At 39.6% G+C, this 19851-nt stretch overlaps 2 protein-coding genes across 4 annotated transcripts in view; both read right to left on the bottom strand.

The window, feature by feature from the left end:
* The window catches only part of CYSLTR1 (cysteinyl leukotriene receptor 1), a 42479-nt gene extending 41892 nt beyond the window's left edge, over window positions 1-587 (bottom strand). Inside the window, exon 1 of one of the 3 annotated variants that reach the window (XM_008272957.4) lies at window positions 135-587. The gene's annotated coding sequence lies outside the window, so the exon portion shown is untranslated. The remainder of the gene's footprint in view (window positions 1-134) is intronic. The other 2 variants (XM_051827362.2, XM_051827363.2) reach the window with 2 other exon arrangements.
* LOC103351946 (mortality factor 4-like protein 1) overlaps window positions 1-19851 on the bottom strand; it is a 74605-nt gene that overhangs the window by 30599 nt on the left and 24155 nt on the right. Inside the window, exon 2 of the mRNA XM_051827364.2 lies at window positions 7033-7192. Within this exon, the coding sequence (XP_051683324.2) occupies window positions 7033-7192 (160 nt within the window). The remainder of the gene's footprint in view (window positions 1-7032; window positions 7193-19851) is intronic.

Below are 19851 nucleotides of genomic sequence, written 5' to 3'. Positions count from 1 at the left end.
CTGGTTGACTAATTTAAAGCAAGCAAGGCAAGCTAGGCATCTCAAAACTCCTGGAAATTTGCTAAAATCTTTCATCAGCATAATTTTACTACACACCCTCCTGATTCCAGCACTGAAATACAGAATCTCCTTACCTGCTAACTTCCATGTAGTTTAGAGTCTTTCTGGTGTTTGTTCTCAGAAGCAAGATCCAAGTCTTCAATAAATTCAATCTACCAGTCCTGTGGAGAGCTAACCTTCTTTAACCAGCTGCAAAGTGAATCTGGATACCCTGAATGGTCCTAGAAGCATTGAGGGTCTATTTAGGCAAACTGGCTTGCTGCTATTTTCAAGAAGGGAGAGGCACATTTGCTAGCCAATACACACAGATTCTTCCTCTTTCAGAGTAGTCCTCAGGATGTTCAAAGTGCACTGGAGTTTAGCTTCTCTGGTGCAGAGTGGGGGAGGGGAAGGGACACAGGGAGGAAGAATAGAAACTGATTTTCAGATTGTGTGTGTAGTTGAGCTTTTGTCTCTAGCTCCAGCATTAGAATCCTTAGGAAATCACGCAGCTGCTCTGAGATGGGAAGCATGGAGGAGTATGCTCTGTCCAACTTAGTTCTTTCTGATTTTTATGGCTGCAGGGGATGGTTTGATTATTTGTAGGTGGGGAAAAATAATCTTGCCGGTATATGCTAATAGATCTGGCATTATGTGAAACTTGATCTTAAACAAGATAAATTTCATATTTCTCCCTCTTTCTTTCTCCTTTATGACATTTGTGGCTATATCCACGTTCTATAAAACCTTTTTCTCTCTGGTGCTTTATGTTCTAGAAGATAAGGGCCTTGGTTTGAACTTGATTTCTTCTAATCCCCACAACAATGAAGTGCCTCCATTAGACTAAATGCGATTTTTCCCCCTTATCCAATAAGAATGGTCTAGAATGACTGGACTTCTGTCAGTGGTCTTGTGTTAGGAATTTAAGGATCAGATAAGTACTTTTGGCCTTTGTCTATTCTCTGAGATGTTGGAACTGTAAATTGCTCAGTTTGGCTTTTGGAGAGTAGGAACAGGGCAGGCAGGTCTGTGCTGATTAGAGCGTGGTTGGTTAAAAACTTGATGTTAAAAACTAAATGATTCTTCCTGCCATACACGCCCTCCTACTCCCACTCCTACCCCATCTCCTCCCTCTCCCATTCCCAGTCCCATTCTCCATTAAGAAAAAAAAAAACTAAATGAATAAGACCATGTTATGATTTGTTTACAGCAATTATATGGACTTTATTAAGAAGGTTCTGTATGCATGTGTGTATAAATATATTCATTTAAACACATTGTAAACATGGCTTCATAACTAACAACTGATTTGAGGTACCCTTAAAATGTGAGTCCGGCAATAACTTTCTTGCCTGCTACCTGTAGCAGGGGTAAGTGATTTGTTCAACCTTTGCCTGTTTGGGCACCAGAATTACCTCATAGCTAACACTGGGGCCAAGGCACTAAGGCCCCTGGAATTCTCATTTCTTTTCACAGAATCCTTTTTTGTGATGCTGGTAGTGATGGTTGGGGAAAAGACCATCCAGCCACATTAAAGGGGGAGATAACTCTTGGGTTCAAGATCAGAATTTATAATACTCCCCTGAGGAATTTTACTAACTATGCAGACACTCTAACCAGTATTTCTTCAATAGAGTTTGGATCCCCAGAGAGCTTTAGGAATCTTAAAAAAGGAGATAGAGAGTGAATTATCACTTCCTCTCCAGTTAGAAACGTTAGAGTCATTTTGAATTGTGGTAGAAGGCTAATTCATATGTAAGTAGTGAAGAGAAGAGAAGAGAAAAGGGTTAGATCTTCTAGCTTTAAGACTGCATTACTGTAGCTACAGCAGAGACGGAATACCCTGTGGAGGTTCCATGTGCTTCCCTACTTATTTCCTTCCTCAGCTACTTTCCAGTTCCTGAATGTGAAGGACAGTACCCCTCTCAACCTTAAATGGGTCTTTTCCTCATAAAGTTGCATAAATTTATACCATATTTTGTATAATTGACATCAAATTCCTTGTCTCCCTTCCTCACCTCTCTTTCCTTTATTTTTCTCCATCCATTTTCATTACATACCTATCTTTACATTTTCTATTATTTCAGGAAAGGGTGAAGGGCTCAACTGATACCTCTATGCTGCCATCTCTTTATTCTTTCTATTTTCCCAGACTCTTTTTTTTTGACAGGCAGAGTTAGACAGTGAGAGAGAGAGAGACAGAAAGAAAGGTCTTCCTTCCGTTGCTTTACTCCCCAAATGGCTGCTATAGCCGGCAGCTGCGCTGATCTGAAGCCAGGAGCCAGGTGCTTCCTCCTGGTCTCCCATGTGGGTGCAGGGCCCAAGCACTTGGGCCATCCTCCACTGCCTTCCTGGGCCACAGCAGAGAGCTGGACTGGAAGAGGAGCAACCAGGACAGAATCCGGCGCCTCAACTGGGACTAGAACCCGGAGTGCCAGCGCCGCAGGCGGAGGATTAGCCAAGTGAGCTGCAGCGGTGGCCATTTTCCCAGACTCTTGAAGTTCTTATTGAAGTAGAGAAAACCAAATAAGGAATGCTGAAGGAAAAAAGAGGACAATATTGAGTAAATATTTAGATGGCTAATATGTCTTTTTTTTTAAACTTTTATTTAATGAATATAAATTTCCAAAGTACAGCTTATGGATTACAATGGCTCCCCCCCCCATAACATCCCTCCCACCCGCAACCCTCCCCTTTCCCGCTCCCTCTCCCCTTCCATTCACATCAAGATTCATTTTCAATTCTCTTTATATACAGAAGATCAGTTTTGGCTAATATGTCTTAATGAAATAGAACTTAGGTAGAAGATTAAGGAATTTTCAGTCATATAGCATTCACATATTAGCTATGAGCCATATGGAATCAGAGATGAAAAGGGCCTTGAAAATTCATATTGTTTAGACTTTTTAATAAATTGAATTCTTGAGAGTATGCCATGTCTGATTCACCACTGTGTCCCCAGCTGTTAGCTTATTTCCTTGTTTGGCTTGTTGAATAAGTAAATCTAGCATAACTTCACATATAACAGATGAGGAACGTGAGACCTGAAAGAAGGAAGCTACTCTCGAGATCTATTAAATTTTACCACAATATCAAAAAGAGTCATATTTTTCCCTTCCAGGACTGAAATTGTTCCATAGTCAATACTAATGGTATTTTTGAAGGATGGATAAATACTGTTGATATACTATTGCATACACACAAATATACTTATTCAGAGACTGGGACCTTTGGGTTTCAGCTTATAGAAACCTGGAGGCTGGCGCCGCAGCTCACTAGGCTGATCCTCCGCCTAGCGGCGCCGGCACACTGGGTTCTAGTCCCGGTCGGGGCTCCGGATTCTGTCCCGGTTGCCCCTCTTCCAGGCCAGCTCTCTGCTGTGGCCAGGGAGTGCAGTGGAGGATGGCCCAAGTACTTGGGCCCTGCACCCCATGGGAGACCAGGATAAGCACCTGGCTCCTGCCATCAGATCAGCGCGGTGTGCCGGCTGCAGCACGGCGGCCGCGGCAGCCATTGGAGGGTGAACCAACGGCAAAAAGGAAGACCTTTCTCTCTGTCTCTCTTTCTCACTGTCCACTCTGCCTGTCAAAAAATTAAAAAAAAAAAAAGAAACCTGGAAGGAATTAAAAAATATCTGGACATGGAAATACTAGGAGTCGCGCTACTTTTTCTCTTCCTGTTCCAGGGTCTGTACCATGGATATAACATAACTCTGGGTTCTTATTTCTAGTGAGGTAGGGGCACTCTGGATGAATTCGAATGAACCTTGTAGAACAGAATAACATAGACTACCTGGAAGAGATGTTATAGATCATCTAAGCCTTTACATTATTCTGTGATTTCCAATGTGATAACATCATGTAGTTACTTAAACTTAACTGTATATTAATAAGAAAAATTACGTCCTCCCATCAGACCAGCCACATTTCAGTTGCCACATTTCAGCCATATCTACATATGGCTATGTCATTGAGTAGTGCAGATGTAGAACAGATATTAAAATTAATACCTAATTCGAGGTAGAGTGTATCACTAATACAATGTCATATAATTAAGTGCCACGTTGGGAAAAGAATCTGTTTCTGGACTCCGAATCAAGTGCAAGCAGGTTGATTTCTACCCCCCTATGTATTGATGTCTATCTCAGTGTGCATCTGTGAGAATGATTGAGGTACACTGTGAAGTCTTTTTTTGGGGGGGAGAATCTATTTGTCATGGATGAGGGAGATCCTTTGCATGGATTTGTACAGCACTTTTTCCCCTGACAGGACCCAAAGAGAAAATATACACAAATGTGCAATGAAAAGAAAAATAGTTATAAAAATGGAAGATATTGTAATTATGATGAACTCCAGTTGTACTTCTCCCTACTTAGTGTTTGCCCCTGAATTCAGCTGGAGATGGCTGCAGATAGGGAAGAGGGCAGAATTGATAGATCATTTTGGCAGTTGAGGTGAGAGAGTCTGCCATGTGGGTGTGTGGTCAGAGAACCTATTATTAGCCTCTAAATCTAGGAACCAGGGCTGATTGGTTTGTTTCCATCTCATCTTTTGCTTCAAGAGAGGACCAGCAATAGAAGAATTGAGCAAAGACCTACAAGAGTTAGGACTATTTTCACTTAGAGAGATTACCTACAACTACTTAAAAGTGTGTTTTGTTTTTTTTTTCCCTCAAGGACAATGAACGAAAAAAATTTGAGAAGACACTGTGTCATAAATTCCTGGTGAAAGTGGAAGACTGTAGCTCTTCAAGTCTCTTGCTACTTGAATTTCCTAGCATAATCCTGAAATGCTTTTAAGTGCAGCTCATGATGAGCATACTCTTTTAGACGCCTTTAAATTAAGAGCCACTAAAGGAGAAGTGGCTCAAGGACTGACTCTTGTAGGAGAAATCATCCACTATGAATTAGGAGAATTGGATGTGAAAAGCATACCTTGGATTATACAATGGTAGGGTTTGGGTAATGACTAACTTCTTGTGCAGGTAGGTACATGAAAGGTATGAGGGGATGTTGAGATTATATTGAGTAAATCTTCCACTGCCACTCACCAGGCAGGTTTGGGAGACACAGAGCCTGGTACAGTTTCAGCTTGCCCTGAAGCTTGGATGCATTCTAGAATCTTGCAGATTCTGGTAGAATGTTGGAGCAGGAGAAAATCTGTGTCTTTTCATTCTGCACATGAGGAAACTTGTGATACAAATTAATTGTAGTGTTTCTTTGTTTGATTTGCAGAGTAAATAGGTCTAGCCCAACCCCTCATACTACAGATGAAGAACTGAGTCCAGAGAGGCTCTGTAAACATGAATTTATTTTGCCATCCTTGGATAAATTATTCTATCATTCTGAATCTTAGTGTTTTTATTGGAAAAATGATAGTTATATCAGCTCTGCCTTTTTCACAGAATTGAAAAATCAAATAAGAACTATGAAAAGAACTTTATGCACTGTGAAGTATTGTGAAATAATAATTATTACATTGTCTGTTTATCCATCTTTCTCCCCTCCTAAGTGCCCTCTTTAACTCAAAACATTGTAGGACTTCTTGTAAGTAATTATTTTTTTTTATTTTGAGAGAGAGAAAACTGAGTAACTTTGAGAAAAATTGAGATCCTGTTCTTTTTTTTAAGATTTATTTGAAAGGCTGAGTAACAGAGAGAGAGAGACAGAGAGACAGAGATAGAGAGACAGAGACACACAGAGAGGTGTTCCACCCACTGGTTCACTCCCCAACTGGCTGCAACTGCTGGAGCTGTGCTGATCCGAATCCAGGAGCCAGGAGCTTCTTCCAGGTGTCCCACGTGGGTGCAGGGGCCCAGGGACTTGGGCCATCCTCCACTGCTTTCCTAGTCACATTAGCAGGGACCTGGATTGGAAGTGGAGCAGCCGGGACTCAAACTGGCACCCATATGGGATGCTGGTGCTACAGGCAGAGGCTTAACCTGCTGCGTAGTAGCACCAGCCCCAAAGGGTGTTACATTCTTAGAACAGGGAATTATTGCCATTGAGGATGGAGTTGCAAAGGCCCACTTTTATATCTGGAGTTAAGTTGTAGACAATAGCCACATATGCTAGGTGTATTTGTATGGGATTAATGTGAGTGTGTGTGTGTGTGTATGTGCGTGTGTGTATGAATGGCTTAAAAACTAAGCTTAGGGGATTTTTGAAGTACTATTTATAAACCTTTCTTAGCCACTGGAATGCTCTAAAGGTAAAGTGAAGGTAAAGTGAAAACATTCATTTGACTTGAAACTGAAATCCCAAGACCCAGGGTAATTGTGGATCCATCACTTCTAGTGTTTCCTGAGAAAGAACACTTGAATTTTTCTGAGCTTCAATTTTCCCATTTGTAATCAAAATGCCTAAAAGAGATAGTGATGTTTCCTAGTCACTTCACTGGAAATCAATGTGACCTGTAAATAGCTATAAAAACAATCTCATTGTTATTTCCTAGTAACATGGGAAATCATCCAGAGACATGCTCAGAAGTTGTTCTGGCATATGTCCTTTATCTTAGTAGGAACCAGCTAATACTCTAGCTAAGAAAGGAAACTGATTTTAAGTACTTGATTTGAGTCTAGCCTTACCTCTTTTGTTGAGACACCCTGGCTTTCAAAAAATACAAACAAAAGTAGTCTTGGGCAAAACATTCTGAAGCAAATAGTGTGTTTTCTTTCTTTTTTAAAATTTTTTTTATGATTTATTTAACTGAAAGGAAGAGTTACAGAGAAGCAGAGGCACAGAGAGAGAGAGAGAGAGAGGTCTTCCATCTGTGGTTCACTCCCCAGATGACCTCAATGGCCAGAGTTGGGCCGATATGAAGCCAGGAGCTGGAAGCTTCTTCTAAGTCTCTCACATGGGTGCAGGGGCCCAAAGTCTTAGGTCATCTTTTACTGCTTTCCCACGCCATAGCAGAGAGCTGCATTGGAAGTGGAGAAGCCTGGACTCAAACTGCTGCCCATATGGGTTGCCAGCACTGCAGGCAGTGGCTTTACTCAAACAGTGTATTTTCAATGACCTCCTTTAAAAGTTTTTTGGGAGGCTGGTGCTTTGAAACTCTGGAGGTGGACAGATCTAGGATGAATCTTTTTTCACCATTTATTACTTGTAATCTTGAAAAAACAATTCGTCCTTTTGGCTCCTCAGATTGCTGGCCTGCAAAATGGGGGACAATTATTACACTATCCCTTGGAGTTGTTATGACATTTAAATATAGTGGTTCTTGGCACAAATTATGTTCTTAATAAATGTAGCTTTATTTTTATTCACATTGTGATACTTGTTCTCTCAGATTTATTTGTATTTCAGTTATGATCCTGGAATTAAGACACTGTCCAAAAGAATGACTTCTTTATGGAATTTGAAGAACCTTCTTGCATCTTAGCCTAGCTAGATTGGTGGTTTATACAAGTGAGTGCTCAGGCAATATTGCACAAAATTTGAATGCAAAATACATTTGTGATTTTTTAAAGATAGTTCTGTAGCCTTTCCACTTTATATTTTTCTGATTTCTTTTACTTTTGCTTACAAGTGGTCAGAATTGCTCTTCTTAATATGATCTCCTTATATGTGAATTCCTGTTCTGCCCAGAGGCTCTCACCACTTGTCAGTTGAAGCCTAACCTAGGCTTTTGCCCTTGACCAAAACACACTAACAAAAATGAAGATGTTTTTCCTTATGGACTCAGGAGAGCACAAAAGATGGTATGTGTTTCATGGAGCTAAGCTGCTCCCTAGAAATATAATTGATGTAGTTATGGAGCAGACGACTCAGCTTGTTTAGTTTCATCATTTCTGATCTGAGTTATGCCTCTGTGGATCAATCCCAAATTCACTTTGTTAGTTTACAGATTTGTTAATTTGTTTCCATGAAGTTGGGCCTAACAGTTTCTTTCTCATCCATTCACAAAAAAGTGGTCAAATTCTGTGGGTGTGTGGGGAGGGTGCGGGTTCAGGGGGTTCAAATGTGTAGTTAGTGATTAGGTGAATATTTTCCTTATAGAAACTAGTAGAAACAGGGAAAAAAGGAAAATACAGTACATTTCATAGGAAGAGTGAAGGTTTATCTTGTGTTTAGTCACACAAACTGATTGCTTTTTTTTTGTCTCTTAACATAGGGGCCATACTTAAGAGGTCTGAAGAAGCACTTTGGAAATAAGAATGCATTATAGAATTTTGACATTATTATTTGTTACCAGCTTAGTGTTGGCTGTGGAGTGCTCTTATTAGAGAATGTTGAACTTTTTCTCTTGTTCCAAGGTATAATAGGCATCCTCCTTCCCTGGAAATCATGCTAATGCCCACATTGATCTCCAAATGATCAATTACAGAATCTGATAACTATTTGATTTCCAGGCTGTACTGACTCCAACATAATAGGCAAAAACCAAAGCTGTCAGCATGAAAACTCCACATAATAGCTCTAGGTAAGAGTCTGTCTTTTTGTTCCCGAGATAAAAATGCCTTCTCATTTTACTCATTTTGAGTTCATAACTGTCAGTCCTCCTCTTCCTTCCTGTTTTAAGAAGGAAGTGCTGATAATATTTTATACAAATAATTGCCCCATATTACATAAATGCTGCTTCCTTTCTGACTTTAAAGAGTACAACAGATGGTTTTGTTAAACTTAGATATTCAGGAGAGCCATTCAGTGGTCTTTTTAAAGAAGAAAAAAAGGATAGAAATATCTCTGCCAGTCGGTGAATGTCTTCTTGGTGGTATGGCCTGTCTGTCAAATGTGTGACGGTAACTCTAAAACTGTCAGCACAGTAGGGTTAGCCCTGAGGAAAATTAGGGAAGAAATGAAATGAGCTCCTCTTAGCTTCTCTTTTATTTAGAGATGTCTTTTCTCCTTTTTATCTCTTATGTTATCCAAACATCCAGCACTTCTATTCATGTTTTTTCTTTCTTTCTTTGGTTGCTTTCAGCAAGAAATATTTATTAGAACACTGTTTTAAATGCTTACTTTACACATGGTGAGGTGAAAATGCTGTCCTTAAATAATTTAACTTGATTAATCACAATGTTTTCAAGGGTAATTGTTACATTATTGATAATATGCTTTTACTTTCATTTCTGAAAAACATTTATTTATTTGAAAGGCAGAGTATTTGAGACACACACACACAGGTTCATTCCCCAAATGGCTGCAGGCAGGGGCTTCAACCTGCTGCACAATAGTACCAGCCCCCCCTCTTTTTTTTATAGATACAGTTAGACAATGAGAGAGACAGAGAGAAAGGTCTTCCTTCCATTGGTTCACTCCCCAAATGGCCACCACGGCCAGTGCTGCGCTGATACGAAGCCAGGAGCCAGGTGCTTCTGGTCTCCCATGCGAGTACAGGGCCCAAACACTTGGGCCATCCTCCACTGCCCTCCCAGGCCACAGCAGAGAGCTGGACTGGAAGAGGAGCAACCGGGACTAGAACCCGGCGCCCATATGGGATGCAGGCACCGCAGGCAGAGGATTAAGCAAGTGAGCCACGGCGCTGGCCGCTTGTGTTTTTTTTTTTTTTTTTAAACTTTTGGATAACAGCCATTCAAACTGCAGTGAGATGATATTTTATTGTGGCTTTGATTTTCGTTTCCTTGATGCCTAATGACACTGAATATTTTTCTCATGTGTTTGCTGACTATTTGTATTTTTTTCCTGAGATATTCTCTTAGAAACTCTGGGCATTTCTTATTATTTTTATAAAATATTTATTCATTTATTGATTGGAAAAGCAGAGCAACAGAGAGAAAGGGAGAGACACACAGAGAGAAATTTTCATATGCTGGTTCATTCTCCAAATGACCACAATGGCCAGGGCTGGGCCAGGCTGAAACCTGGAGGTTGGAACTCCATCCAGGTCTACCACATGATTGTTAGGGGCCCATATACTCAGGCTATCATCTGCTGCCTCTCCAGCTCTGTTGAGCAGGGAGCTCCCTTTACATATTTCTTAACTGGATTGTTTGTTTTGTTGGTTTTATATTTCTTGAGCTTCTTATATATTTTGGTTGTTAATCTTTTGTCAGATGTGTATCTTACAAATATTTTGTCCCATTCTGTTGGTTGCCTCTTCACTCTGATGAGTGTTTCTTTTGCTATGCAGAAGCTTATTAATTTCTACTATTTAAAATTAGAGGACCTATTTTGGTACACCAATAAAAATACAGCCATTAACTTCATTTTGTGCAATTTATTTTCTTCAAGAAATTAATACTGTATTTAGTACTGCTATTTAAATGTTTGTTGCGGGTCTGTTGCTGTGGCGCAGTAGGTTAATCCTCCACCTGTGGCGCTGGCATTCCACATGGGCACTGGTTCTAGTCCCAGCTGCTCCTCTTCACATCCAGTTCTCTTCTATGGCCTGGGAAGGCAGTGGAAGATGGCCCAAGTCCTTGGGCCCCTGCACCTGTGTGGGAGACCTGGAGGAGGCTCCTGACTCCTGGCTTCGGATTGGTGAAGCTCCGGCCATGGTGACTGCTTGAGGAGTGAACCAGCGGACGGAAGACCTTTCTCTCTGTCTCTCCCTCTCACTATCTGTGACTCTACCTCTCAAATAAATAAATAAAATCTTTAAAAAACGTTTGTTGTAACTTATGTTTCTAGAACCTATACTATACATGCTCCTTTAAAATGTAATATTTTATGTGCAAATGCATATGAAATATTGAAAAGATCCTCTAATTATTGATCACCTGGTGAACTTAAATATAAAACCAAATAATAAATGAGAAGAGGTAATTATGTAAGCATTATTTTATTTAAAATAAAATGTCCAGTAATATAATGTTAAAAGTATGGTCGCCTACTTACTTGATTAACTGTACATGCAAGGGACAAATACCACTTGTTCTCCCTGATAGGTGACAACTAACTGAGCACCAAAAAGGAAACCTGTTAAAGTGAAATGAACACTATGAGAAACGGTGACTTGATCAGCCTTCACCCTGACTGTTGATGAGCAACTTAATATGTTATCCCTCTTAGTATTTTTTTTGTTTGTTCTACTTAATACTTTTGGTTGAATACTGTAATCAATACACAATTATTCTTAAGTGCTGAAACTTAACTGAAAAGTGATTGCTGTTAAATATAAGAGTGGGAATAAGAGATGGAGGAGATGTGCAATTCGGGACATGCTCAAGCTGACTTACCTCAAACAGTAGAATTAGAAACATACCAGGGGATTCCAATTCAATCCCATCAAGGTGGCATGTACCAATGCCATCTCACTAGTCCCAGTGATCAATTTCTGTTCACAATTGATCATAATGATAGGACTAAGAGCCAAAGGGAGCACATAAACAAGACTAGTGTCTGCAAATACTAGCTGATAGAATCAAAAAGGGAGAGAACGATCCAACATGGGAAGTGAGATACACAGCAGACCCATAGAATGGCAGATGTCCTAAACAGCACTCTAGCCTCAGAATCAGCCCTTAAGGCACGTGGATCTGGCTGAAAAGCCCATGAGAATATTTCAGGCATGGAAAGCCAAGACACTCTGGGGAAAAAAAAACTAAATGAAAGATCTCTGCGAGTGATATCCCAGTGGAAAGAATGGGTCATCAAAGAAGGAGGTACCTTTCTCTGAAGGGAGGAGAGAACTTCCACTTTGACCATGGCCTTGTATAAATATGATCAGAGTCGGTGAACTCAAAAGGCTTCCATAGCCTTGGCAGCTCATGAGAAGAGCCTAGGGTGATTACTGATGCCATAAACAAGAGTGTCAATTTGTTAAGTCAACAACAGGAGTCACTGTGCACTTACTCCTCATGTAGGATCTCTGTCCTTAGTGTGCTGTACATTGTGGTTTAATGCTATAACTAGTACTCAAACAGTATTTTTCACTTTGTGTTTCTGTGTGGGAGCAAACTGTTGAAATCTTTACTTAATGTATGCTAAACTGATCTTCTGTATATAAAAAGAATCGAAAATGAATCTTGATATGAATAGAAGGGGAGAGGGAGTGGGAAAGGGGAGGGTTGCGGGTGGGAGGGACGTTATGGGGGGGAAGCCATTGTAATCCATAAGCTGTACTTTGTAAATTTATATTCATTAAATAAAAGTTAAAAAAAACTGTACATGCAGCTGAGAATAATTCTGTATTGAAGTAATTTTCTTAGAATTCATGTCATGGTAATTAAATTACAATCAAAATGTATCCTACATAAATAAAATATACTTTGATTTATTTATTGATAATTAAGCATCCATTTTTAAAGAAAACAATTAGAATAATAAAATTTTTATGTCAGTTTCCTTTTTTGTTTTAAATAACTGTGCTATTTCTATCTGTATGATGTTACTAAAATAGAAAGTAATAATAGGTTTTTAAAATCTAGAGCAACCTTACTTTAATTTTGTTCTGTGTAAGATATACTTCAAAATTGCTTTGTATTCAATTTTCAGGAGGTAGATTTTCTACCTCTCAGCAAACTGAAGTTATACTGTTTTAACCAGTGCTTCTATACTTATGCTTATATTCTAACAGTTTGAAGGAATGTAGATCTGAGAAGTCACTAATACTTCAGTTTAAATAAATTTTAACTGTTCTTTTTTCTGAATAGATGTTATTTTATTTTGGTTCTATGAAAATATGGAATATTACTAAGTAATAAAGTATCAATAAAATCATCCATGATCTTCCCACATTGAATGAATCCATTCTTTTTTTCCACAGGAACCTTTTATTTAAGGAATACAAACTTTATGCATTTCATAAATAAAACTTAAGGAACATAGTGATTCTTTCCACTGTACGCACTCTCCCACCCACGATCCTGTCCCTCTATCTCCTCCCTCTCCTATTCCCACCCTTATTTTTAACTAAGATCTATTTTCAATTAACTTTATGCACATACAATTAACAGGGGCCCAAGGATTTGGGCCATCTTCTACTGCTGTCCCAGCCTATAGCAGAGCTGGAAAGGAAGAGGAGCAGCTGGGACTAGAACCAGCACCCAATTGGGATGCTGGCGCCACAGGCAGAGGATTAACAAAGTGAGCCATGGTGCTCACTATGTTTTACTATGATTCACATAGTACAACACATTAAGGACAGAGATCCTACATGGGGATCTCTGCACAGTGACTCTGGTTGTTGATTTGACACTCTTATTTATGACATCAGTAATCACCTGAGGCTCTTGTCATGAGCTGCCAAGGCTATGGAAGCCTCTTGAGTTCATAAACTCTGACCTTATTTAGACAAGGCCATGGTCAAAGTGGAAGTTCTCTCCTCCCTTCAGGGAAAGGTACCTCCTTCTTTGATGCCCCGTTCTTTCCACTGGGATCTCACTCACAGAGATCTTTCATTTAGGTCATTTTTTTCCCACAGTGTCTTGGCTTTCCATGCCTGAGACACTCATGGGCTTTTTAGCCAGATCCGAATACCTTAAGGGCTGATTCTGAGGCCAGAGTGCTGTTTAGGGTATCTGCCATTCTATGAGTCTGCTGTGTATCCTGCTTCCCACGTTGGATCATTCTCTCCTTTTTTATTCTATCAGTTATTATTAGCAGACACTAGTCTTGTTTATATGATCCCTTTGACACTTAATCCTGGCATTACGATAAATTATGAACTTAAGCTGATCATGTTGACTAGTAAGATGGCATTGGTACATGGTACCTTAACGGGATTGATTTGGAAACCCCTGGCATGGTTTTAGCTCTACCATTAGGGGTAAGTCCGAGTGAGCATGTGCCAGACTGTGCATCTCCTCCTTCTCTTATTCCCACCCTTATATTTAACAGGGATCACTTTTCAGTTAAACACCCAGGATAATTGTGTGTTATTTAAAGAGTTTAAATAATGGTATTAAGTAGAACAAAAAAATACTAAAAGGAATAAAATAGTAAGTTGTTCCTCAACAGTCAGGACAAGGGCTGATCAAGTCATTGTTTCTCATAGTGTCCGTTTCAATTCTACAGGTTTCTTTTTAGGTGCTCAGTTAGTTGTCACTGATCAGGGAGAACATATGATATTTGCCCCTTTGGAACTGGCTTAATTCACTCAGCATGATGTTTTCCAGATTCCTCCATTTTGTTGCAAATGACCAGATTTCATTGTTTTTGACTGCTGTATAGTATTCTATAGAGTACATATCCTATAGTTTCTTTTTCCAGTCTTCTGTTGATGGGCATTAAGGTTGATTCCATGTCTTAGCTATTGTGAATTGAGCTGCAATCAACATTGAGGTGCAGACAGCTCTTTTAGTTGCTAATTTAATTTCCTTTGGGTAAATTCCAAGGAGTGGGATGGCTGGGTTGTATGGTAGGGTTATATTCAGGTTTCTGAGGAATCTGCAGACTGACTTCCACAGTGGCTTTACTAGTTTGCATTCCCACCAAAAGTGGGTTACTGTCCCTTTTTCCTCACATCCTCGCCAGCATCTGTTGTTGGTAGATTTCTGTATGTGAGCCATTCTAACCGGGGTGAGGCGAAACCTCATTGTGGTTTTGATTTGCATTTTTCTGATGGCTAGTGATCCTGAATATTTTTCATGTTTCTATTGGGCTTTTGGATTCCTCTTTTGAAAACTGTCTATTGAGGTCCTTGGCCTATCTCTTAAATGGGTTGCTTGTTTTCTTGTAGAGTTTCTTGATCTCTTTGTAGATTCAGTTTATTAATCCTTTATCGGTTGCATAATTTGAAAATATTTTTTCCCATTTTGTCGGTTGCCTCTAAAATTTGGTGACTTTTTCTTTTGCAGTACAGAAACTTCTCAATTTGTTGTAATCACAAATGTTGATTCTGGCTTTGACTGGCTGTGCCTCTGGGACCTTTTCCAAGATTTCTTTGCACGTGCCTATATCTTGCAGGGTTTCTCTGATGTTCTCTAATAATTTGATGGTGTCAGGTCATAGATTTAGATCTTTAATCCATGTTGAGTGGATTTTTGTGTAAGGTGTAAGTTAGGGGTCTTGCTTCATGCTTCTGCATGTGGAAATCCAGTTTGCCCATCACCATTTGTTGAATAGACTGTCCTTACTCGAGGGATTGGTTTTGGATCCTTGATCAAATATAAGTTGGCTGTAGATGCTGGGATTGATTTCTGGCATTTCTATTCTGTTCCATTGGTCTATCCATCTGTTTCTTTACCAGTACCATGCTGTTTCTATTACAACTGCCCTGTAGTATGTCCTGAAATCTGGTATTGTGGTGCCTTAGGCTTTGTTTTTGTTATACAAGATTGCTTTAGCAATTCGAGGTCTCCTGTGCCTCCATATGAATTTCAGCATCATTTTTTTCCAGATCTGAGAAGAATGTCTTAGGTATTTTGATTGGTATTGCATTGAATCTATAAATTATTTTTTGGGGAATGGACATTTTGATGATATTGATTCTTCCAATCCATGAGCATGGAAGATTTTTCCATTTTTTGGTATCCTCTTCTATTTCTTTCTTTAAGGTTTTGTAATTTTCATTGTAGAAATATTTGACATCCTTTGTTAAATTTATTCCAAAGTATTTGATTGTTTTTGTAGCTATTGTGAATGGGATTGATTTTAGAAGTTCTTTGTCAGCTGTGGCATTGCCTGTGTATACAAAAGCTGTTGATTTTTGTGCATTGATTTTATATCCTGTTACTTTTCCAAACTCTTCTATGAGTTTTAATAGTCTCTTAGTAGAGTTCTTTGGATCCCCTAAATAAAGAATCATATCATCTGCCAAGAGGGATACTTTGACTTCTTCCTTCCCAATTTGTATCCCTTTAATTTCTTTTTCTGGCCTAATGGTTCTGGCTAAAACTTCCAGAACTATATTGAATAGTAGTGGTGAGAGTGGGCATCCCTGTCTGGTACCAGATCTCAGTGGAAATGTTTCCAACTTTTTCCCATTCAGTATGATGCTAGCCATAGGTTTTTCATAAATTGCCTTGATTGTGTTGAGGAATGTTCCTTCTATACCCAATTCGTTTAGAGTTTTCATCATGAAAGGTGTTGTATTTTATGAAATGCTTTCTCTGCATCTATTGAGATAATCATATGGTTTTTCTTCTGCAGTTTGTTAATGTGGTGTATCACATTGATTGATTTGCAAACGTTGAACCATCCCTGCATACCAGGGATAAATCCCACTTGGTCTGGATGGATGATCTTTCTGATGTGATGTTGAATTCTAATGGGCAGAATTTTTTTAAAGATTTATTTATTTATTTGGAAGAGTTACACAGAGAGAGAAGGAGAGGCAGAGAGAGAGAGAGAGAGAGAGAGAGGTCTTCCATCTGTTGGTTCACTCTCCAAATGGCCACAATGGCTGGAGGTGTACTGATCTGAAGCCAGGAGCCAGGTGCTTCTTCCCAGTCTCCCATGTAGGTGCAAGGGCCCAAGGACCTCAGCCATCTGCTACTGCTTTCCCAGGCCACAGCAGAGAGCTGGATTGGAAGAGGAGCTGCTGGTACTAAAACTGGTGCCCATAAGAGATGCCGGCACTGCAGGCAGAGGATTAACCTATTGTGCCACAGCACCAGCCCCTATTTGGCAGAATTTTAATGAGGATTTTTGTGTCTATGTTCATCAGCAAAATTGGTTTGTAATTATCTTTCTCTGCCGCATCTTTTGCAGGTTTAGGAATTAAGGTGATGCTGGTTTCATAGAAAGAATTTGTGAGGATTCCTTCTCTTTTAGTTGTTTTGAATAGTTTGAGAAGAATCGAAGTTAGTTCTTTAAATATCTGGCAGAGTTCAACAGTGAATCCATCCATTCCTGGACTTTTTATTTTGTTGGGAGGGCCTTTATTACTGATTGAATTTCTGACACGGTTATGGGTCTGTTTAGGTTTTCTATGTCTTCATTGTTCAATGTATATAGGTTGCATCTGTCCAGGAATCTATCCATTTCTGATAGATTTTGCAGTTTGCTGGCACACAAGTAGTTTTAGTAATTTCTGTGGTGTTTGTTTTTACGTTCCTTTTTTAATGTCTGATTTTGTTTATTTTGGTCTTCTCTCTACTTTTTTTTAGTTAGTTGGGCCAATGATGTTTCAATTTTGTTTATTTTTTCAAAAAACTAGCTCTTTTGTTGATATTTTGTAATTTTTGGGATTCAATTCTGTTGATTTCTTCTCTAATTTTAATTATTTCTTCTATCCCACTAGTTTTGGATTTGGTTTGCTGTAGTGCAGGAGCCCAAGCACTTGGGCCATCCTCCAGCTCCCTCCCAGGCCACAGCAGAGGGCTGGACTGGAAGAGGAGCAACCGGGACTAGAACCGGTGCGCATATGTGATGCTGGCACTGCAGGTGGAGGATTAATGAAGTGAGCCACTGTGCCAGCCCCCTTTAGATCCTTGAGATGCATTGATAGCTCATTTGTTTGATGTCTTTCCAATTTCTTCATGTAGGCACTTATTGCTATAAATTTTCCTCTTAACACTGGTTTTGCTATATCCCATAAGTTTTGATATGTTGCGTTGTTATTTTCATCTGCTTCCAGAAAGTTTTTGATTTCTCTTTTGATTTCTTCTATGACCCAGTGTTCATTTAGGAGCATATTGTTTAGTCTCCAATTGTTTGCATTGCTCTAGGGATTCCTGAGTTGCTAATTTCCAGCTTCATTGTATTGTGGTCTGAGAAGATGCATGGTATGATTTTGATTCTTTTGAATTTGTTGAGACTTGCTTTATGGCCTAACATGTAGGTCAAACCTAGAGAAAGTTCCATGCACTGCTGAGAAGAATGCATATTCTTCAAGTACAGGATGAAAAGTTCTGTAGATACCTGTTAGATCCATTTGGGCTATAGTGTCGATTAAATCTGCTGTTTCCTTGTTGATTTTCTGTTTGGTTGATTGTCCATTGCTCAAAGTGGAGTATTGAAGTCCCTCAATACTATTGTATTGGAATCTAAGTCTCCCTTTAAGTCCCTTAACGTATCTTTTAAATAAACCGGTGCCCTGTAATTAGGTGCATATACGCTTATAATAGTTACATCTTCCTGTTGAATTGATCCCTCAATCATTATATAGTGCCCCTCTTTGTCTCTTTTAACAGTTTTTGTGTTAAAGTCTATTTTGTCTGATATTAAGATGGCCACACCAGCTCTTTTTTGGTTTTTGTTGGCATGGAATATCTTTTTACAACCTTTCACTTTCATTCAGCATGCACCTTTGTTGGAAAGTTGTGTTTCTTGTAAGCAACAAATAGATTTTTTAAAAATCCATTCAGCCAGTCTGTGTCTTTTAACTGGAGAGTTGAGTCCATTTACTTTTTTTTTTTTTTTTTGACATGCAGAGTGGACAGTGAGAGAGAGACACAGAGAGAAAGGTCTTCCTTTACCGTTGGTTCACCCTCCAATGGCCGCCACAGCCGGCACGCTGCAGCTGGCGCACCGCGCTGATCAAATGGCAGGAGCCAGGTGCTTCTCCTGGTCTCCCATGGGGTGCAGGGCCCAAGTACTTGGGCCAACCTCCACTGCACTCCCTGGCCACAGCAGAGAGCTGGCCTGGAAGAGGGGCAACCGGGACAGAATCCGGCTCCCTGACCGGGACTTGAACCCGGTGTGCCAGTGCCGCTAGGCGGAGGATTAGCCTAGTGAGCCGTGGCGCCGGCGAGGCCATTTACTTTCAATGTGACTATTGATAAGTAATGACTTTGCCCTGCCATTTTCCCCAAGATTTTTCTTTCCCCAAGATATTTCTAATATATACTTTGAACTTCCTGTGATCCTTTACTGTGAGGTTTTCTTCCTTTACATTCTTTCATATTGATGACCGTGTTTCTGTGTTTCTGTGTATAACACATCTTTAAGCATCTTTTGCAGGGCTGGACTAGTGGTGAAAAATTCTTTCAATTTCTGTTTGCTGTGAAAGGTCTTTATTTCACCTTCACTCACAAATGAGAGCTTTGCAGGATATAATATTCTGGGCTGGCAGTTTTTTTCTCTTAGTACTTGGGATATATCTCACCATTCCCTCCTAGCCTGTAAGGTTTCTGATGAGAAGTTTGCTGTGAGTCAAATTGGAGATCCTCTGAGAGTAATCTGGTGTTTCTCTCTTGCACATTTTAGAATCTTTTCTTTATGTTTCACTGTGGTGAGTTTGATTACAATGTGTCGTGGCTAGGATCTTTTCTGGTCATATCTATTGGGAGTTCTGTGTACTTCCTGTACTTGGATGTCTCTTTCTTTCTCTAAACCTGGCAAGTTTTCTGCAAGTATCCCGCTAAAAATGCCTTCTAATACTTTCTCTCCATGCCTTCAGAAACTCCTAGAACCACAATGTTGTTGTTTTTTTTTTTAATAGTATCCTGTAGATTCCTGACAATATTTTTTAGATTTCTAATTTCCTCTTCTTTTCTTTGGTTTGACTGTATACTTTCCTTTGCTCTGTCTTCTAAGCCTGATATTATCTCTTCTGCTTTACTGATTCTGTTTTTAATGCTGTCAACTGCATTCTTTATTTGTTCTTTTTGAATTCTTCATTTCATTTTGATTCCTCCTTAAGATTTAATTTTCTTGAGAGAGATTTTCTTTCATGTCCTGCATGGATTTCAGGCGTTTTTGTTGTCTCCCACTGAGACTACTCATGTCTCAGCTACACTGTGAGTTCTCCCACACACCCTCAGCTTTTTTTTTTTTTTTTCTTCACAGTTTCAGTTCAGAAGCTCCACACATTCACTAGGTCTTATTCTGTTATTTCTCCCCACCAGAGTTAGGTTTTTCTGCTTGGCTGACAGCAGGCACAGCCCCGAGCTGGCACAGCTGTTATGTATGTCCAAAATGGCGCCTGCTGTATTGTCTCGCTCACCTTTGTAAGGTGTGTGGAAAGAGAGAATTGTGTCCATACCGTCCCTTTTATTTTTTTCTCCTCTAGTTAGGCTGGT

This window comes from Oryctolagus cuniculus, chromosome X, assembly GCF_964237555.1.
Source record: "Oryctolagus cuniculus chromosome X, mOryCun1.1, whole genome shotgun sequence".
Lineage (NCBI taxonomy): Eukaryota > Metazoa > Chordata > Mammalia > Lagomorpha > Leporidae > Oryctolagus > Oryctolagus cuniculus.
Note: the sequence above shows the minus strand (reverse complement) of the source record. Positions and strands in the feature narration are given on the sequence as shown.